This window comes from Malaya genurostris, chromosome 3, assembly GCF_030247185.1.
Source record: "Malaya genurostris strain Urasoe2022 chromosome 3, Malgen_1.1, whole genome shotgun sequence".
Classification (NCBI taxonomy): Eukaryota; Metazoa; Arthropoda; class Insecta; order Diptera; family Culicidae; genus Malaya; species Malaya genurostris.
In genome coordinates this window covers 181852356-181874471 of record NC_080572.1, presented here as the reverse complement: position 1 = coordinate 181874471, position 22116 = coordinate 181852356, and the positions used below count along the sequence as shown (strand labels likewise).

The window sequence follows — 22116 nt, the reverse complement described above, 5'->3', positions numbered from 1 at the left end:
TTTTTTCATTGATGTTTCATTACATGATAACATTATTAAATTTTACAATGTTTGAAACTGACTGTATTCATTATAATTGCTTATAGCCTAGTATTGTTCGTTTTGAATCATGATATAATGTATTGCCGCCATTATCGCTTGATTAAACCAATAAAAAACAGATTCTATCCAATGAAGAATTATCTCAAAGTAATTTTTTTCTGCTGTGTTTTGAATTTTTACAGTCAACGTGCATTGAAAAAATATGTACAATAATGTTCAGATGAAATTGCATTAAAAGCTTCTGTCCGCTTTCTCATCTGACTCAATCAGAGACCCAGTTCCTCGATACTGGTTCAAGGGAAACTGTTAGAAACGTCAAATTTGTGGGTTTCCTGTCTGCTGTAACCGTAAGAAACCGTAGTCTTTGGCTGTATAACCACCTCGTTTTGAAGTCGCTTCTCTACGAATCGACGAAAACAAAACAGCAAGCAACAACTTATCAAAGGTGCTTACGCTGAATGCTGCAGTTTCATGTGCAAAACGAATCCGCTCAAAAGAAAACACAGAGAAACAAAATAAACATTAACCAAGTAACATTTGCACCGTTCGGCCGTTTCATCAATAATCATAAAACTTAAAGGTAGGGTTTTGCTGCCTTCATTACCTTTTTCATGTTTCTTTCTTTCTCTTTGCCAGGGTTTTGTACGCTCAAGGCGTATGTGTAACTCTGCGAGTTCCGTTTCCCCAATCCTCTTCTTTGTAGCTGCTCTCTGAGTTTACTAAACCAAACAAACTGAAAATTAGTTTACGGTTTAAAGGTCTAATTGTCAATAGTGTTTGAGAGCATTTTCCACAAATTATACCGAAATCGACAGAATCGATAATTCGACCCTAACCTGCAGTTAATCTGGCAACAAAGCCAACGATTTCCAGTGCATGCTAGTTTTTATAACTTGTTAGTTGACGTAGCGAGTAAACATCAGTTTAATGTTTGTGTTGAATTTCTCAATCTATATCAACAATTTATGGTGCTTCTAGGCACAAAACGCTACACAAGTAGGCTTATGCGTTACTACTACCAATTGCGCGCTGAGAGATAAGGCAGCACACCGAGCTGAGCTTGAGAACAAGCACCTTTATGCGTAGGCACCACTGTAGGGTGATGCATTACGTCCATCTTTTGCATAGAGCATTCAGTTTCAATTTTAATATGCAAAATACTTTTCCTATCAACATTTAGAAAACATTCATTTTAGTATTAGTATTTTCCCCTATTCAACTGCTAAGAAATAAATAACTTGGGTTATTTTTTCGCGATGTGCCAGTACAAATTACAGAAACTTATTCAAGAATTGACCGATTGACGCGAATTGATTGAAACCGTCCGGTAAAATTACCCTACGGACAGTCATCGCACAAACACCAGGAAGCCAGCCCGAGCCTTGTCAGTTCATGTGATCGTGCACGTCACATGTACACGACTGGAGACGTTACGGTACGGCAATAGTGGTGAGAGAAGTTGAAAGCTAAAACCACATTCAGTTGAAAGGTGTCGGTCGTCGCGAAAACTGCGTGTATAGCAACATTTCTGCGCCGTTGAACGGGATCCGTGCGCGTTTTGAGCCTGTGTAGCCTTCACAGACCATTGGAAAGGGCATTGAATGCTCTCGTACGACGTATTTCTCGACAAGCGAAAGGTAGAGTCTGGTGGCGCACGCGTGTTTTTTTTTAAGATTAGAGCGGGAGTGTACTATTCTGGATAGGATATCTCGTTTCGCGTTCGTCGTCTGTTTCGTCATATTTCCTGACGTGGGACAATCAAGTATCGAATGTTTGTAAATTCTATTAATGGCCAACTGCGTCACTGTAGGTAACAAGTTTGAATAAAGTATCGAAACTTCTACCAATAGCTTGTTTCGAAAACCACAAAGAAGCACTGCTACAGAAAAATAAAAGGACGTAGCAGCTAAATGTGGCGTGACCTCGAAATAAGGTGTCTGTGTTTACATTGATTGTTGTGTTTCTACGTTGGATGTGAAAGTCGAAATCTCTGGTATGAAAACCGACGAAGAGCTATTGAAACCGAAAAAGTGCAAAAGTATTTATTATTCAGATAAGTGAATGTGGAATTTGGGTCGCCCTGAGGAAAACAAATCAGGGGGTAAGAAGCAGTGAAATCACGTAAACGTTAGCGTGTGTAGTTCTAAAGTTGGCGAAACTCGTTCACGGAAATGGTGTTCTTCATCACCAAGCCGGTGCTTTTAAGTGACCACAACGAGGAGCCTCCGGATAAGTCAACCATGGAAAAGATCATCGTTCAAAAGGGGTAACAATTATAGATTGTAGTTCACGTATTCGGATGTAGATAGTTCGTTTTAAAAAAACTTACGTGTTATGGTTACTTCTAACAAATTCTATAAAAAAATTTAACTACGTTGGTATTGGCCTTCATGTGACTTTCGTATTTGAAGGTGAACGATTGGTTTATTCTGCGAAGTTTTTTCGAGGGCCCATGATATGAGAATATATTTGGCTTAACTTTACTCATCGATCCATACCTTCCGATCTTAAAATCAATTTTAAATGAAATTCGTCAATAATTTATTCGATTTCATATTTGATACGAACTTTATGAAAATCGGTTCAGTAATCTCTAATTAATTGATGTACGATCTATTCATTAGTGCAATCTTTCTGCACTGTGATTTATATGATTGTTTGCAGCTCTTCGCACAAATATCCAAAACCGTAGTTGGGATTCGCATTAAATTCGGCAAAGGAAAAGATCTTTCCTTTGAATCGATGATTAGTAAAAGGTTAGGAAGTCAGAACAGAAAACTCTACATTACAGATACATTTGGACTTGTTACTAACAATTAAAACTAACAATTAAAACTAAATCTATAACCCTAAAACTAGTTGATGACGCCAAGCCTTACATGGCAGTAATAGTACTCTTGCTTAAAAAGTGATTGAGAAGAAAAGAGTGGGAATAGTATACAAGGGTTGGCGGAGAAGGTGGTAGACGAGCGTGGGCTAGCAACTGTGTTAGAATCGGCATGAAGATCTAATTAGTGTTCAAAAAGATGGTGGAAGGCAGAGAAAACGACGGGTTTAGAATCAGCATGTAGATCTAATTAGTGATCGAAGAATGCATGGTGGAAGACAGAGAGAAAGAAGAAGAGACGACCGGGCTAATTTCGACGAGCGAATCTAGTTAGTTTCCAATGGAGAATGGTGGAGAGGAGTGGGGTTGAACGAAAATACAATAATGTATGTATGCATGTATGTGGATCAGGGAAAAGCCCACTGGAGTTGAGAATTTTTAAACCTCTGCCTCCAGCAGGCATAAAACCTCCCCATCTTTGCACCAATCTTTGATTCTAAAACTAACATGATAAATGACTATGAAACAATTGTTTGATTACATTTCGGAATACATGAAAATCGAAGACATTATATAAGTTAACGAATAAACGACACATACTAGTAAATGGTTCATTGAATCCATAGTTTGTTCTGGTGGAAGGTAATTTTAAAAAGGGGTGATAACGCAGACTACGACGATGAATGTCGAAATTAATTAATTGTAAGAGTTCGGGACAATCGATACGTGATTGTAACAAATCGGCTATGAAAACTGCTTTTGAGACATTCCAACGAACAGATAATAGATCCGGCTTGGATATATAAGTTTACAACGATCTTGGTAACTAGGTAGATTTGCAGGGTTGTTCCATGGTAGATTGCGTAGAGCAAGCCGAACAAATTTTCGCTGGATATCTTCGACGCGCTCATCGTCGATTTGATAGTGATAGTGACCAAATAATAGCGCCATATTCAAGCGTCGAACGGACTAGTGCACAATATAGGGGTAGATGGGGTAAAACGCACCCCCTAAGGAAATGTAGCTATATCTTAACCGACGACACGACCTGCCACTCGTCCATTAAAATTGTATCGCAAATCTGACTACCCCTCAGTAACTCGTAACGTCAAAACGAAATTACTTGAAAATTTGTTAGAACTGGCAACTCGCTTTGATAAATTATTGATTTCGAATATCAGAAACTATGGATACTGTTTTTCAAAGCCATGTTCATGAAGGTGAACAAAACCAACTCCGAATCGATAGACCAGTCGCGTAGTTTATCACTTTGTTTGTTTTTATTTTTTAAATATACACAACATTGCGGACCCTGCTCATTTTGACTGAATTGGGATCCACAAACGAAGTTTCGTGCAATAAAAATGAGTTTGAGACACAAAACAATTTTTGTAGTTGTATAGTAGGGGCAAATCAGTGAATTATTCTAAGCTTTTTCTTAGCCCAATTTCCATCAATCCAGATTTAGCCGGATTGTAATTCAAAGAGAATTGGTACTGCCGACAAAATGCGGGCGCTTATCTTAGTCGGATCATACTCTGAACATTCCCAAATCATTAATAGAGTTTGTCAACGAGTCGCTTTTGCTAAAACAGAATCTGAAGTGAATCAGGTTAGCTAAAAAGTAAAAATAATTAAATGAAAAATTTAACAGAATGTTATTCACTTTATAGGTTATATTGACGCTATCCAATTGCGCGGAACGAAAGAAAGCTGAGATGAGACAAAAAGTGGAATCTACATTAACGATAAAGTAATCTTATAAAACCAAAGTATTGAGTGTAATGGAATATCCAATTAAATGTTGGTTGAAGTTACGATGGAATTTTGTTTTGCTTGAATACTTTGAGCTTTGAACGAAATCATTTCGCTGAATATCAATCCGTCTGACATAAAATTTTCGATTTGTCCAACATAATTCAAATGCATTCAAAGTTTAATATACTATCCAGACGTTATAAACATACTTTAAATAAATATTTGGTTTTCTTCGAAATCAATAGTGCCTGCATTTCCATCAGCGATGTCAGATCTACGGAAATCTCCGTAGATCTACGGATTCGAACATTTTCTACGGATCTACGGATCCGTAGACAAAATCTACGGAAATTACGGAAATCTACGGAAATTTATACACTGAAGTCTTTTTTTATGCGAATTTACGTACCGCATAAAAAACCGCATAAAAAAACCGCATAACTCTGAAAATTCGCATAAAAAAAACCGCATAACTCTGAAACTTCGCATAAAAAAAACCGCATAACGATGAAACTTCGCATAAAAAAAGACCGCAGAAAGGTAAACCGCATAACTCTGAAAATTCGCATAAAAAAAACCGCATAACTCTGAAACTTCGCATAAAAAAAAACCGCATAACTCTGAAAATTCGCATAAAAAAAGTCACGTAAAAAAACCGCATAAAAAAAGATCGCATAAAAAAAGACCTCAGTGTATTTATCAACAGAGACCAACGGAAACTAGTTTTGACTGGCGAGCAAAAAAAAATCTTTTCACCGCGAGAGCATCCGAGAAAAATGCCAATCTACGGAAATGACACTACTTCTATCTGGCATCGTTGATTCCCATCCGACACAACGAAGAAATCGTTTTTAACAGCACATAATATAAAACTTTTCCTATCATCAGAGTCCACACTCGAAATTTGAATTTACAGACATATTTTAGATTATATCCTGCTTTAATCGAACCCAAAATCTTTTATAGCTCTCTGAAAATACCTCTTCCTTTAAATTGTTTGTTTATTTATTTTGGGATCCTTGGTAACAAAAGTTCATAGTAACTTAAACAGTGTTGCTTGAGAAGATTATTTTTATCATTATCAAGGGGTCACTATATTTGTGGTAACTGGCGGTAAATCGTTAACAGACAATTTAAGTGCCGATTTTTCTTCGGAGTGTCTGGTCGTGTCGTCGTCTTAACTATAGAGAAGAACACGGAAGAGTTTCATGCATGACTATCTTCCGTAATCATTATTTCTCAAAATTACGTACAAATACTTGCTGAATGCATTGAAAAATACATAAAATATCTTATTTTTCAAAACCCTTAAGAATTGTCTATTGAAATATATGCGGGGCATGACGCCCGATCGTGGAAAACATGAAAAATATACATTTTAAATTACGCGAAGTGACGATCATCTGAACATAGAGGCAAAATAATCTTAAACAACGGTTAAACATCCATCAAAATAACGGATTGAAGCTCATGACAACCACGGGGCAATATGCACTCTTATAAAGCTTCTTCTTCTTCTTTAAAGAAAACTTTAGACTTTTAGTTGACAAAATATTTGCCAGGTGGAAGATTGTTCACTATTATTCATTAAATTGATAACTTATGGATAATTTTTGTAAGTGAATTCTAACCAATTGGCGAATGAATCAAGCTGTGATTGTAGAAATATTGTGTCTTCTTGAGATTTAATCTGGTGATATAGCTTGAAATCGTCAGCAAAGGACAGCTTACAGCATTTAAGCAAAAAATTGAGCTCATTAAGGTATAGTAAAAATATAGATGGTCCCAAATGACTATGGCAGTAATAATGAATTCTCCATACAAACTTGAAATGTCATTACTTAGTAATCATTAAAAATGACATCACTGATTCTGGTGTTAGGGCCCCTAAGTGCTGCGCATAAAAGGAGCGTTGCAATTTACTTAAATCTACACCCAGCTGCATGAAAAAAATTAACCATTTACAGCTTTTTCAACTGAACTTAATAGCGAAATTGGCACAACACTTGAGTGTGCATACTAATGGATGAAATGTTCAGCTATCACCTAAAAAAAAATGTCTCATGCTTGAATTCACGTAATGCATAATTTTCTTTTTTTTTCTATGAGTGGATGAAGAAATAGAACTCTTCGTTCAGTTGAAAATATAAATAATAAGGGTGTTTAGATTTTTTGTACTTTACTGACTTAACGGAAGGACGACGACTCATATGACTCTTCCAGCGGCGTCGTGGAGCTGGCCATTGGCACGAGCATGCAACCATTGAATCACATTTGTTTCCCACGCGATTGTTGAAGTGTTTTTGACGTGAATGCATCCTTATTTACTATGGAGCGCCTTTACAATATTCGCCCTGTGGAAGGATGAGTAGAACTTAATTGTGAATATTTCGAGTAGTATTTAACGCAACGACACAATTCTTTCTCTGAACCATGAAATATGATCAGCAAGTTATGATTAATATTAAATAGTCCAAGTTTACCATAAATAACTCTAAAATTAAGTTTTTTCATACTTTCGGAAAACTCATCACGCATTCTTGCCTTTTTCGCACTCGAATTATGGTTTTGAGGTAGTCTCAATACCGATGTTCAACTAGACGACTAGAAAAGGTGAAGCATGGTCGAAAATCGACCATTTCTTCTTATGCGTTAGACGCGACTGGACGTCGTGGTGAGGACCTTCCACCAACAGCAACAAACTTTCTACGCGGTGTAAAGTCTTATTTGTATTGGATTCTGGAACTGAATTCTAAAACTTACTTTTGGAACTGAATTCTGAACCTGGATTCTGGTCCACCTCAAATCTGGTTCTTATTCTTAATTTAAAGTTTAGAGTTTAGTTTAAGAATCTAATTCCAGAATACGGATTCAAGAGATAAAACTAAGAGCCTGGAAACACATTCTAATTTGGGAATCTGGCACTAGTCTTTAGGAACTGGATTTAGTGCTTCAATTTATGTTCGGAATTCGAAACCAGAGCTCAGATTCATGAATTCAACTTAAGAATTTTAGTTCCAGAATACGGATTCAAGAGATAAAACTAAGAGTCTGGAAACACATTCTAATTCGGGAATCTGGCACTAGTCTTTAGGAACTGGATTTAGTGCTTTAATTTATGTTCGGAATTCGAATCCAGAGTTCAGATTCATGAATTCAGCTTCAGAATTCTAGAACAAAGCACAAAATATGAGATTCAGATCTACATCTGGAACACAATTTTAAACTCCGCACCTGACTTCTGAACCAGAATTTGATTCCTAAATTCTATCACAAAATTTACTTCAGGAATTCAGTTTCACAATTTAATTGCTAAATTCAGTTTTAGAATTTATTTAAAAAAATAAGATTCCGAACCTGCATGTATGAATTGAATTCGGAACATGGGTTTTGGAGATAGAATTTGAAACTGAATTAAGTGCCTTGATTCAGGTTCGGAAGTTGGGAATTTAATTCTAGAAATAAATTTGGAATCTGGCTGCTGAAAATGAGATCAGTGCCAAAATTTTAAAACTAAATTGATGAATTGAATTCTTGATCTGGATTCCGAACCGGGACTTTTCAACTAAATTCTGAGCCATTCACGGGATCTGAATTTAGTTCTTGAACTCAGTTTCAACTCGTGAATTCTGGTCCAGAATTTAGTGTCTGGTGTATGTAAATAAATGATGGCTAAAAGTACTCAATAAAATAATGGATAAATTTCACAAATCGGTTGTTTGTAGATGTGCTGTTACAATTCTGGAAGCGAAGAAGTAAAAGTTCCAGAATTCACACAATCAATCAACTGATACAAACGATTATTAATATTCGGAAGTGTGAAATAAGCATGTCCGATTTATTCGTATTCTCGTCCTGCAGTTATGGCTGTGACATTACCCACCCAACGCGGCTTACGCAGGGGAAAGTGAGGAATTTCGTACCACAGCGTAATTTTTCAAAATTAAAAAGTTAGGGTTAAAGTAGAAGTAAAATGTCACTTTTTGGATGTTACAGAGTTCGGAAATGCCTTTTTTCAAAATTATAAGGATTATAAAAAAACATTGTCATCTTGAAAAATTCGTGGAAAATTTCAAACTACTTTGCAAATTGAGACGATTACCAACTAGTAATAGTTACAGATTGAAATAGTTTTTGGAGTCACTCCTCACTTTGTAATTTCAGATCCAGATTAAATTCGAAAACAGTTTATGAGAACATAAAACCATTTGTTTGAATCTAATTTTGTGAAAATCGGCTGAGTTATCTCCGAGAAAACGATGAACATTCCACTCCAGTGTTTTTTGATTACTAATTTAGAACCGCTATAATCAAAATAAGTTTGTTTGGACTCCAACTTGAAAGAGTAGCCTTGGTATTACATTCCTGGGGTGGAATCTAACCTTCTGTTTCAACAGACTTCGCAGCCGATTCAGAGTGTACAGAACCATTGCATGGCTGGTGCTACGATTCTACTGACATTACGAATCCTTTCAGGTCAGGGCTCGAACATACGACAACTAGTTTGTAAGACTGGGACATATCTACTACTTCACTCATGACCCTGTAATTCCGGATCCGAAAGTCGAATTTGAATAAAACTGTCTGATAACAACTAATTGTTAAGTGGATTATTAAGGCATATTCATTTATATGACAGTTTGCAATTCTCCACATGTACCCGTTGTTTCAGAATCGAGATTTGGATTTAGACAAAATTCGATAGCAATCGAAGAGATCTTTACTTTGAATCAAATGTTGAACAATTCCAGAAATTACCGGCAGGCAGAATCAGGATCGACTCTCTCCGACTTGGATGAAACTTTGTACGTGTCTTCAGTATTGCAAATCATTAATTTTGCACGGATAGTGGGACCGATTCAACTCAAAACTGATTTTTTTTAAAGAGCGAATGCGTGTTTTGTTTGCACTTTCATGAAATCATTGTGACGTGGAAACTGTTTTTTGTACACAAATGATGTCCAAGAAAAAGTTGTAGAACATCAAAAAGCACTCTAAAATAAATAACTTCTGAAAAAAAGTTGCTGCAGTTTTTAAGTTTTGTTACGTATTTTGCATCGTCAACATTAAAGATAGTTTGAAATTTTAAATATATTTATCATCTTGTAACTCCGGAGCCGGAAATCGGTTACAGATAAAATTCAATAGTATTCTATAGGATTATCGAGTCTTTCACTTACTTTTAAGTTTCATTTTAGACTTATCAGTGCTACCTCATCAAAAAGAATAGTCTTGTAAAAGTTCCTTTCCAGTGTCATTTACACTTGCACAAAGCGGTTACCCATGACTTACGAAAACCCCTCAATGAAAGCCGTGTTCTTTGAAACTAAGATCGGTTCAGCCATTTTTGAGGAATCGAAATTGTGCAATTTATTGTTTTTGTGGTACATGGCTAAATAAGTTTTTTAGTTCATCAACTACACAGAGAGAAATATTTTATGAATTTACACCTTTTTTCATGCACATTTTTGGAACAGAAAATCGAAAATAAAGTTACTTTAGAGATCTCTAGTTTTCACTGTACTTTGAAGGCGAGAAAAAACGTTAATTTAACAATACGGTCTTATACAGTGAAAAATCGATGAATGCACTCTAAGAAAAAACGTCCAACGGAAGTGTTCCGTTGGTCTGATGAATGTCCAGTAGATCGTCCAAGGCCGATTCGGGACTTTCGTTTGCCGGTTATGAAACAGAGCGCCGCACGTCATTTTTTTTCGTTCAACAAACTCGGTAGACAGAGGTCCATTGTTGAGCCATTTTCAATATGAGGAGTTGGAGCCAGCGTTGCCAGGTCATTTTTCCAAAAATCTGTATACGGTGCAAAAATCTATCTGTACCATATCTATATTAGAATATCTACATCAACATATCGCCAATGTTATGAATTTTTAGAAACTAGCGCTAAAATTTTAACAAGAGCTTTTTGCTCATACACTAATATTAGTACAAATGCCAGATGCCGTTCACATCAGGGATGCCAGATTAAAATTTTGAGCAGGGTTTAAAAAGTTTGTGCAATCAAACTGTTGCAGTTACAGTGGAAAAAATATCGCATTGTAGCGATCAAAAATGAAAGTCAAATGTTCTAAAGATGTAAATATCCTAAATGTCCATTCAACATTTGATAATAAGCAAAATCCTTGAATATCTGCAACGATAGTCAGAAATTTGTAGATTCAGAGATAAGTCTGTATAGGTGGCATCACTAGTTTTCATATACTGGGCTTATTTGTGTGTGTGCACTACACGGGGCTCAGTTAGTAGGTGAGCAAAAAAAAGGTCTTACCACAACCTATTCTCATGTCTCTCCAAGCAAAAACCATAAAACGTCATTTATCTGTATGATCTGTTCAGTGTGTCGTTCAACAAATGTTCATCGTCCAACAAGATTTAATCATTTTCTTAGTGGGTTTTATTTTAGCTTTGGATCGATGATGCTTTTTAATCAATTTTTTGATCCTTCTGATGTTTTTTTCATATTGCTATTGATTTACACATTTCTACATATTTTTCGTGTAGCCAGTTCTGCAAACTAGGAAAAATTTCTGTTAATACAATACAAATTATGATGTTGAAATAGACTTTGTTTTTCATTCATCCCCCTTTTAATCCCGGAACCGGAAGTCGGACTCGTATGAAAGCTAATAATCATTTATGGAACTATGAGACCTTTCATTTGAATCTAAGAATGTGTTCATCGGTCAAGTCAATTCTAGAAAATGTAGTGCACATTTTGTCATGGTTTTGCACATATCACAATGTAACTCCGGAACTGGATGTTGGATCCGGATAAAATTAAGTTGCAGGTTACTGGATTATAAGACCTTTCAGTTTAGCCTTCTGAAATAGATTTGAGTATACATTATATGTAATTTTTGCTCATTTTATATCTCCGAAGCCGAAAATCGAATCCGGACAAAATAACAAACTATGAGACCTTTCATTTAATTCAATTGGCCATTAGCGGCCCATAGAAACAAAACCAAAGTAATTAGGTGTTAATTTTAGAATATTTTGTGTCATTCAGATGGGTATGGATCGGTACTCCAGAGAGTAAGATTTGACCGGAGCATAATCCTACGTAAATATTTTTTTACGGTTCGTCTTCGACTCATGTATGCATAGCAGTTCATGTTGAACTGTCACGCCACTCAACAGTTAAACATAAACTGCTGAGTAGGCCTAAAGTTATGTCTACACGAGACACTTGGGTAGTACCGAAGTACTGTGCCTGATTTTATTACCAGTAGAATGATGTCACCAGCCCTGTAATTGTTCTGTTCATTGAGGATAGGCAAGACAAGGCTTCGCAAAAGTGAAAATCAAAAATGTAATAATGTAGTTAAAAGCCCCATTATCTAGTATGAATTCGCAATACATGAAGCTTTTTATACGTTATTCATGAGTTAACATCTAAACCCTCGATTTCCGCTAAGCAGTTTCAATGCCAATGGGTAACATCAAATCAGCGAGAGATAATCTCACGTAGACATGTGACAGGAGGAATGAAAACCTGTCGAATAGCGAATGGTCACCGCAAAACGAAATCCCACGTGCGCAATAAATGACGCGCAGAAAAATGTCGATTGTCCACTTCCCTGTGGTCCTGTACTGTCGGAAATACCTGGGAAACCGTTGAAAACTACTGCCCCGTGCTAAACGAGCCACCAGTTTCTCCTGATATGATTTGCAAATTAAATTCAACCAACTGTTTTTTATACATCAGTGAAAGAGGCAAAACACAAAGGCCTCGTTTCGTGAGAAAGAAAAGCTACGGCAAAAATGCAGGCTATTTTTTATTTCAACTCTGTATTATTTATTCCCCATCAGCAGATTTTATCTATATCATATACTTCACTAACACCACTACCGACGGTTGCCTTCGTTTGACGTGAAAGGTTCAAATTCCCTCCTCGGCACCTTGCACTTGGCTGTTGGCTGTACCGGACGGAATAGTGGTGAGAATGGATACTGCAACGTAGGCGATAAAGTTAGACGCTTTTTCGCACAGGTAGTAAACGTTATGCTAATATTTACTAGCAGGTGGAAAGGAAAGGGGATGTGGGGAAAATAATTACTGATACTCATTCCTGTTACGTTCTACACTAGCTTCGTTCATCAATATGTGGGTTGTTTGTTCCCATCATGGTCTGTACGATTCGGTGTGCTTTGTGACAACTTTTTTTTCTCTAATTTTGATAAATTGATGATTTTATAAAATTATTAAAGAAAAATAAAGTAAATTGAGAGAAGCTCTGATTAGCTGCTACGCAACGCTCGCTTTTATCAAAGATTTTTTCGCAGAAACTTAAATGAAATTGAAGTTTATCACGACAATATGTTACCAGCTATTCCATTAGAAAACGATATACGACCTCTTCGAAATTCGTAAAATTTTAAACAATTGTTCTCCATCAAAAATGTTTGAACCCGTGTTTGTGTTAGGGTTATCGTTTTAATGTTGGGTGATTAAAAAACCACTGAACCAATTTTTTTTTAAATTTTTCGATATGTTGTGTAAAAAAGCTTATCCTTTCCGAAAAAAATACAAAAAATTTGAAAAAGGATTCTTGTGTTAGGAAACTGACTTTTACACTTTTCAACGGTTTTTTGTAGTTTGTAGATAGAGGGCAGTATACGCACGGAACGACCGAAATTTGCTCTGCACCTAATTCGTATTACTGTTTTTGAATTAGCTGATTTTAACATCAAAATTTTCAAAATAACTATAAAATTAGTTAAAATTGAAAATTTACTTTGCTGAAAAAAATTCTTAATTTTAGAGAACGTGTTTAGTTGACGAATATTCTGGACACAAACCAGCAATATTTCAATCCAAAACGAAATTCTCATTGACAACTAATTTTGTTATTAAAATCAGAAAATTTGTTTCTATTTATCTATCACCATCATTGCTGAAGGACAGCACAAATATTAATTTCTAAACCGATATGTAAAAATGACGTAAACTCTTAGTGGAAAGTGTATTTATTCAGAATTTGTGCGCATTTGAAGCGATTGCGCGTAATAATGTTTTTACGCGGAACAGTGAAGTGAGTTTCGAATGTTGCACTCTAATTGTATATGTCAAAGTTTTCAGTGAGAGAGTCGATTTCGCGAAGTCGAATGAAGAAAACAGCGATTTAGAAGAAAAATTTTCAAAAAGAAGTTTATGTTTCGTTTATGTCCTTTTCTCCAATACAACATCGTATTTATACCTGCCAATATAGAAAAGACAACCGCGACTGAAATTTTTTTCGGTAGTAGTGTGCCATCTAGTGGCTAGCAGTCATTACGGTGTTAACGTTTTTTCGGTGACGCCATATAGCTGCAAATTGCAGAAACCGATTCAACCATTTATGTTGGTTGAAAACAACGTTTTATTTCTCTAATTCAACTAAAAAATTAGTTGAATGGAAATGAAGTGTGCCTTAGCTAAGAAATTACAGCACATTTAATTGGTGAATTCAACTAAAAATATAGCCATTTCAACAAATATTTTATTATTATTTTTAAGGGAATTAGAATTGAAAAATCTAAATTAGCAAAAGTAAGATTTTTTTAGTTGTCTCAAAAAATAACTAAATAAAATCAGAAAATCAACTAATTTTTTCGCCAAAATGCTGATTTTGGTCTTTCCGTGTATAGTTCAAAGTTTTCGCTGCATGGAAAATTGATTTTCGGACACACAGCTACTTACTGTAGCAATAAACCAAAATGTATTAAGTGTGAAGGACCTCATAAAGATAATGATTGCAACAAGGAAATTGAAAAATGTATTTATTGTGGGGAAAGTCCTCATGAGGATATTTCATAATGCACTGCATTTAAAGTGCACAAAGACAAAATTAAGCTTTCTTTAAAAGCACGGTCTAAGCGCACATATGCAGAAATGCTTAAAACGGTCATTGATGTCCCCCCTTTGGAAACCGAAAACGGGTTTTCAAATCTAGAGGAAACAGAGAACTCTGACTCTGACGAAAATAGTGAAGGTAATTCGTTTATCACTACCCAAGGGTCAGTTAAGAGAAAGAAGTCTTCTTCCAAATTACCAAAAAAGACACCTAAAGTTTCATCTTCAAAAAAAGATCCCCGTGTTAAACAAAAAAAGTCAAAACCAAAGACTGTGCCTCCTGGTTTGTCAAATTCACAAACCAATCCAGGATCTAGCACAGAAAAAGGTAATAATCCTGTGGGCTCCATTTCACAGCCACCAACAGGATTACTGAAGTTTTCGGAAATTGTTGAATGGATTTTCTCAGCATTCAATATATCTGAACCCTTAAAGACCCTCATAATGGCATTCCTTCCAATAGCTAGAAATTTTTTGAAGCAGTTATCAGCTCAATGGCCAATTGTCTCAGGTTTTGTATCTTTTGATGGATAATTTATCACCCGCCGCAAATGATACAATCACTGTCCTGCAGTGGAATTGTCGAAGCATCATGCCAAAACTTGATTCATTTAAAATTTTATTGCATAGTCAAAAATGCTTTATGCGAAACATGGCTTACTTCAAACATAGCTTTAAATTTTAATGATTTTAACATTATACGTCTCGATAGAGACTCTCCGTATGGTGGAGTGCTTTTGGGAATTAAGAAATGCTGTGCCAAATAAACATTAAAGGCAAAGATATTTGCATAGCTTCGGTTTATATTCCTCCAAAAGCACAAGTTGGACAGCGACAGCTTAATGAAATGGTTGAAGCCCTTCCTGCTCCACGATTGATTCTGGGGGATTTAAATTCGCACGGAATGATGTGGGGTTCCGTTTACAATGATAGCAGATCATCTTTAATACAAAACATTTGTGACAATTTTAGCATGACGGTATTAAATATGGGTAGCATGACACGGATCCCAAGACCTCCTGCACGCCCAAGTGCATTAGATCTATCTTTTTGCTCAACATCAATTCGACTAGATTGCACCTGGAAAATATTGCCTGATTTACACGGTAGCGATCATTTACCAATCATCATCTCAATTAGCTGTAACAAATGTATTGCTAATTCAGCTAGTATTCCATATGATTTGACAAAAAATATCGACTGGATTAAATACCAAAGTAGAATCTCTAGTATTTTGAATTCAATGGAAGAGCTCCCTCCACTTGAAGAATATGACTTCCTCATTTGTTCGATTCTCGAGGCAGCAGAACAATCCCAAACTAAACGCTTTCCTGGGCCAACGACTAACAGAAGGCCTCCCAACCCCTGGTGGGACAAAGAGTGCTCAGAGGCTAAACTCGCAAAACAAAATGCTTGCAAGACGTTTCTAAAACGGGGAGGAGGAACTCCTCAGAATTTTGAAAAACTTATGGTTTTAGAAACCAAGTACAAGAGCATACTTCGAGCCAAAAAATGTAGCTATTGGAGACATTTTGTCGAAGGTTTGTCAAGAGAAACCTCAATGAGCACTCTTTGGAATACGGCCAGACGAATGAGGAATCGTAACGTGGGCAATGAGAGTGATGAATACTCGAACCGATGGATATTTGACTTTGCTAGGAAAGTTTGCCCAGATTCTGTTCCTACGCAAAGCATTATACGGGAATCTCCTCCAAATAATGGTTTTATTAATAACCCATTTTCAATGATGGAATTTTCTATAGCACTCTTGTCTTGTAACAATAACGCCCCTGGGTTGGACAGAATTAAATTCAACTTGGTGAAGAATCTGCCCGACCTCGCAAAAAGACGTTTGTTGGAATTGTTCAACAAGTTTCTTGAGCAAAATATTGTTCCGCCTGACTGGAGACAAGTGAAAGTTATCGCCATTCAAAAGCCGGGGAAACCAGCTTCCAATCACAACTCATATAGACCCATTGCGATGTTGTCCTGCATCAGAAAATTGTTCGAAAAAATTATTCTACGACGTCTCGACACTTGGGTCGAGACGAACGGTTTGTTGTCAGATACTCAGTTTGGCTTCCGTAGAAATAAAGGGACGAATGATTGCCTTGCATTACTTTCGTCTGACATCCAAATTGCCTTCGCTCAAAAGCAACAAATGGCATCTGTATTTTTAGACATTAAAGGAGCATTTGATTCAGTTTCCATTGATGTTCTTTCAGACAAGCTCCACCAACATGGACTTCCAGCGGTTATAAATAATTATTTGCACAACCTTTTGTCAGAGAAGTGCATGTATTTTTCACTTGGCGATTTGGCAACATTCAGAATTAGCTACATGGGTCTCCCGCAAGGCTCATGCCTCAGTCCGCTCCTCTATAATTTTTACGTGAATGACATTGACAGCTGTCTAGTAACCCCATGTACACTAAGGCAATTGGCAGATGATGGCGTGGTTTCAGTTACTGGGCCCAAAGCTATTGATCTGCATAAACCATTGCAAGATACCTTAGATAACTTGTCCGTTTGGGCTGTTCATCTTGGTATCGAATTCTCTGCGGAGAAAACAGAGTTAGTCGTCTTTTCAAGAAAGCATGATCCCGCGCAGCTTCAGCTCCATATGATGGGAAGAATGATCCAACAGGTTTTAACTTTTAAATACCTCGGGGTGTGGTTCGATTCCAAATGCACGTGGGGAGGACACATTAGGTATCTGATAACGAAATGCCAACAAAGAGTAAATTTTCTTCGAACAATAACAGGATCTTGGTGGGGTGCTCATCCGCAAGATCTAATAAAATTGTATCAAACAACGATACTTTCAGTGATGGAATATGGATGCGTTTGTTTTCGTTCCGCTGCAAACTCTCATATTATCAAACTTGAGCGAATTCAGTACCGTTGTTTGCGAATTGCCTTAGGCTGCATGCACTCGACACATACAATGAGTCTTGAAGTTCTCGCGGGAGTTCTTCCATTAAAAGATCGATTTTGGGAGCTTTCATCACGCCTGCTAATAAGATGTGAGGTGCTGAATCCCATGGTAATTAATAATTTCGAACGACTAGTTGAGCTTCGATCTCAAACAAAATTTATGACAGTATATTTTAACCATATGTCACAGGAAATCAACCCTTCAAGATATATTCCTATCCGTGTCAGCATCCTAAGTGCCCCTGACTCAACTTTATTTTTCGATACATCCATGCAGCGTGAAGTGCGTGGAATCCCGGATCATCTACGCTCGACGGAAATCCCAAAAATATTTTCAAGTAAGTTCAGGCATATTGACTCTGAGAAAATGTTTTACACGGACGGATCGCGAATTGAAGAAGCGACAGGGTTTGGTATGTTCAACAATAATGTTTCGGCCTCATTTAGGCTTCAAGAACCTGCATCTGTTTATATAGCAGAGCTAGCAGCAGTTCATTATAGTTTGAGTGTAATCGTCACATTATCTCCAAACCATTATTTCCTCTTCACAGATAGTCTGAGTGCAATTGAAGCCATTCGCTCAAACATGACTGGCAAGACTGAACCGTTTTTCCTGGGCAAAATAAAACAGTGCCTGAACGACATATTGAACAATAATTATCTAATCACTATAGTCTGGGTCCCGGCTCATTGCTCCATTCCAGGCAATGAAAGAGCCGATAATTTAGCCAAACGTGGTGCTATTGAGGGTGAAATTTATGAGCGACCGATTGCTTTCAACGAATTCTATAGTTCGTCTCGCCAAAGAACACTTGCCAGCTGGCAAGCATCTTGGGATAGAGATGATCTGGGTCGGTGGATGCACTCAATTATTCCGAAAATATCGACAAAGGCATGGTTCAGGGGACTGGATGTAAGTAGGGATTTCATTCGTGTGATGTCCAGACTCATGTCCAATCACTACACGTTAGATGCACATCTCCTTCGAATTGGGCTCTCCGAGACTAATCATTGCGCTTGCGGAGAAGGTTATCGGGATATTGATCATGTCGTTTGGACATGCGTGGAGTATCGTGATGTCAGATCTCAACTAATAAATTCTTTGCGTACCCAAGGTAGACTATCCAATATCCCAGTTCGAGACATTCTTGCTTGTCGTGACCTTTCATACATGAAACTTATTTATCATTTCATAAAGAAAATTGGAGTTTCAATTTAATAAAGGCCCCTTTTAAGACTTAGTTCTGATCCCAGCTGCGTCCATGAGTTCAACCAATAGCTAAATTAGAATAAAAATTATGTAATGATACAAACAAACTCGAAACAGTTTATGAAATTATTAACAAAATGTCTGAAAATAACAGCTTATTTTATAATTTATAGAAGTTAATCGTTTGGTTCAAATAATATTTCCGAGTAGATTTCATAATTAATGACGAGTTACCTAAGATGATATTTAAGCTATAAGAGAATATGTTTTAATAAATTCAAAACGTTGTGACTATGTTAGAATTAAATTAGGATAAGAATATTATGTAAAAGTGATGCTACGGCGAAGAAAAACTTATGTAAACTGCCTTAAGAAATAAACGTATTTATGGAAAAAAAAATTGATTGGAAACAAACATAATATGTGAATAAATTTTCGGAAATGAATGATAAATTCCGTCTTCGTTGTTCAAGTCAACATTGAGATTCCTTTATATTTATTTTTCAGATATTTCTACTGTGTTGAATATAGTATTTAAGAAGTGTATCAAAAACAAGCTATCCACAAATTTTTCTTTCAATTTATGATAAAAAATTTGAGCATAAGGAAAACCGGATGAAATTTGAGTTATTCCTTCAAGAATTTTCGAACTTTTGATCGAACGCTCTCCATCGAGTTCCGGAAAAGTGTTGCATCGCATTTTTTGGATGATTCGGCCCAAATTTTTTTGAACTCCTGCATGTTCCCAGCTGCCTTATCAGTCTTCTTGAAGACTCTCTTCACCATTGCCGAATAACGTTCGATGAGTCGAAGCTAAGGGCAATTTGGAGGATTGATGTTTTTCTCAACGAAATTTATGCCCTTCTCCGCAAGCCAATTGAGAGTGGTTTTGGCATAGTGAGCCGACGCTAAATCCGGCCAAAACTGTGGAGTTGTACTATGCTTCTTATATAAAGGCAGCAATCTCTTCTGGAGACACTCAGATCGATAGATTTCTGCATTTATAGTTCCAGTGGTGTAAAAAATGGTAGACCTCAAACCACAGGAACATATTGCTTGCCATATCAAAACCTTTCGACCGATTTCAATTTCTCCACTTGAATTGACCTGTCCGCATCGCTCACATCCTCCCCAACGACAACAGTGAAGTATTTTGGACCTGGAAGGGTTTTTGAGTTCTCCTTTACATAAGTCTTATTGTCCATCAAAACGCATGCATCCGGACACTGCAAAAGACGCGAATACAATTTCCGGGCCCTTGTTTCTGCTCGCTTCTTCTGTTATACACTTTGTTTTGAGATTTTCTGTTTCTTGTAGGTCTTCAGGTGATTTCGCCTCTTGATACGCTGGATCATTCCGACACTCGTTCCTGCTTTTTTGGCCAAATCACGTATTGACACTGATTTGTTCTTCATGATTAGAGATACCACTCCAGTTTCGGGTTGGAAGAACGGGGTTTTCTGCCTCTTCCTGGTAGCTCATCCAAAGAATAGTGTTGCTCAAACTTATTAATGATCATTTTAACACTGGCATGATGAATTCAAACCGCTTCGCCAATTTCCGCATAGTAATACCCTTCTCACTTAGCCATGTGTCCAGAACCTTAATTTTCACTTCCTTTTCAATAAGCGACATTTTGAAAGAGCTAAATTTCAACCGCACAATCAAGTAAACAAACGAAAGCTGACAGCCAAAGTCCAAAGGTCAAATATCCGAAAGTTAAAGAAAATCCAGAAGATGAGTTAATGTTTTGTACGACCCCTCGGATATAGTTTAAAAATATAATGTTTAATTTTGCAAGCAGTATTGATAAGAAAACATCGAGACGCATTTCAAGATCAATGAACTTCTCTCAGCTTAAAGAACATCGTTGAAAGTTACGAGACAATCATCCATGGTTATTTCACAATTATGACAAGAAACGTGGCAACAAGTAATGGCATAACGGGATTAATTTTCAAGTTTTCTTTCGTTCTTAGCCTGGAGGAATTTTTTAATCTATAAACGGAGTTAAAATCGTTCAGGAACAATCGAATTGACGGGGATTCGCATGAACCTGTTTTATTGCTTCTCGTTGAATGAGCAAAAAACCCGTACACACATCGATGTTAGCTTTTCGTTACTGATAAGATAAGCCCGAGCAGTGGAACGACGCATTTCTTCCAACCGCTACAACAACCGGTTCCACTCGGTTGTGGTCAACAGACTCAGACTCTTGTTTGTTTCTTAATAGCCGCATACCTACTATTCGAATGGTGATTCCGCTTGGAGTTTTTTCGTGTCATTCGCGTTGATATTAAAACACAGCTAATGCGTTTGAAAATGATCAGTTTTATTGATCATAAAACTGCAGAAATTCAAATGATAACTATTTAACAGAACTATTCAAATTTAACATAGTCTATCACTGAATTTACACAATCGCACAAAAGCCTGATTATACAAAAAAATAATTTGCTTTGAATCAAATAACAACAATCCAAAATGAAACGAAACTAGATCCAGATTCTAATAAAATATATTTGAATTCAGCGCACAATATAATTGAATTTAATTTCTGTGCGTGTAGAAACAAAAGTTTTTTTTTTGTTTTGAAGTAAATATCAAACCCCGGTAGTTTATTGACAGATGACTGTGAATTGGATCGGTTTTTCAGTTCTTCTAGTGAAAATAATCTTTTACAATTCATAACCCTAAAAATAATTACTGAACATTGAAGAAGAATTTTGGTATGTAGATTTGCGTCACCTATAAATTTAATATTTTTTTACTGCGTACTAAGGGCTTAGTGGAAGATGAAAAACCACTGAAGAGAGAAAATACGGTTACGTCACTAATACGATTGTAACTCCGGAACCGAATGTGTCCTCCATGCGCCTTGAAAACATATCAAAATACTCAAAAGTAGCGTCTAAAATATCTTCGAACTTGATTCAGGCAACTATGAGAAAATCGTGCCAATTTGCCGATAAAAATTGCGTTTTGTCGGTTACTCCATTTATAAGATTTTATCTCTCGAAACGGGAATATTCACTTTGACCTAAGCCAAGCCTAAGGCGTGAATCCCACCGGATTTTTTGCAGGGGGGCCGGAAATAGGACAATCTAAAAGCCGAAGAGAAAAATAACGTGCCTGATGGGTCTCCCCGGTCGAGTGCGGTTAGACCTTAAGGTGCAATTCATTCGAGAGTCGCGTTTTGGTGTGGGAAATACACGTAAGGTTTATTCTCGTGTATAATAATGCCGGTAATAGTGCAATTCCCCCCGGGCCCATATTTTCTTTCGGCGGACCTGAGTGAACCCGTACAAACGTTTTATCTGAATGATAATAAATATTGTATGAATGATCGTAACCTTTGAACAAAATAAAAAGAACGATTCAAGCAGGTACAGATTCTTCTTCCAAAGAACGACTGAGAACAAGAAAACATTCAAATATTTCCGGTTTACTATCTAGGGTTAATCAAGAAAATTTCCAACCCGGTAGGGT

At 36.7% G+C, this 22116-nt stretch overlaps 1 protein-coding gene across 2 annotated transcripts in view; it reads left to right on the top strand.

Annotated features, from left to right (window-relative positions):
• Window positions 1-22116, top strand: part of LOC131439495 (mitogen-activated protein kinase kinase kinase 9) — a 97670-nt gene that overhangs the window by 26707 nt on the left and 48847 nt on the right. The window contains exon 1 of one of the 2 annotated variants that reach the window (XM_058610578.1): window positions 1522-2308. The exons of the other annotated variant lie outside the window; for it this stretch is intronic. Within the exon in view, the coding sequence (XP_058466561.1) occupies window positions 2214-2308 (95 nt within the window). The 5' untranslated portion in view covers window positions 1522-2213. Of the gene's footprint in view, window positions 1-1521; window positions 2309-22116 lie in introns of those variants that run through there. 2 annotated transcript variants of the gene reach the window in all.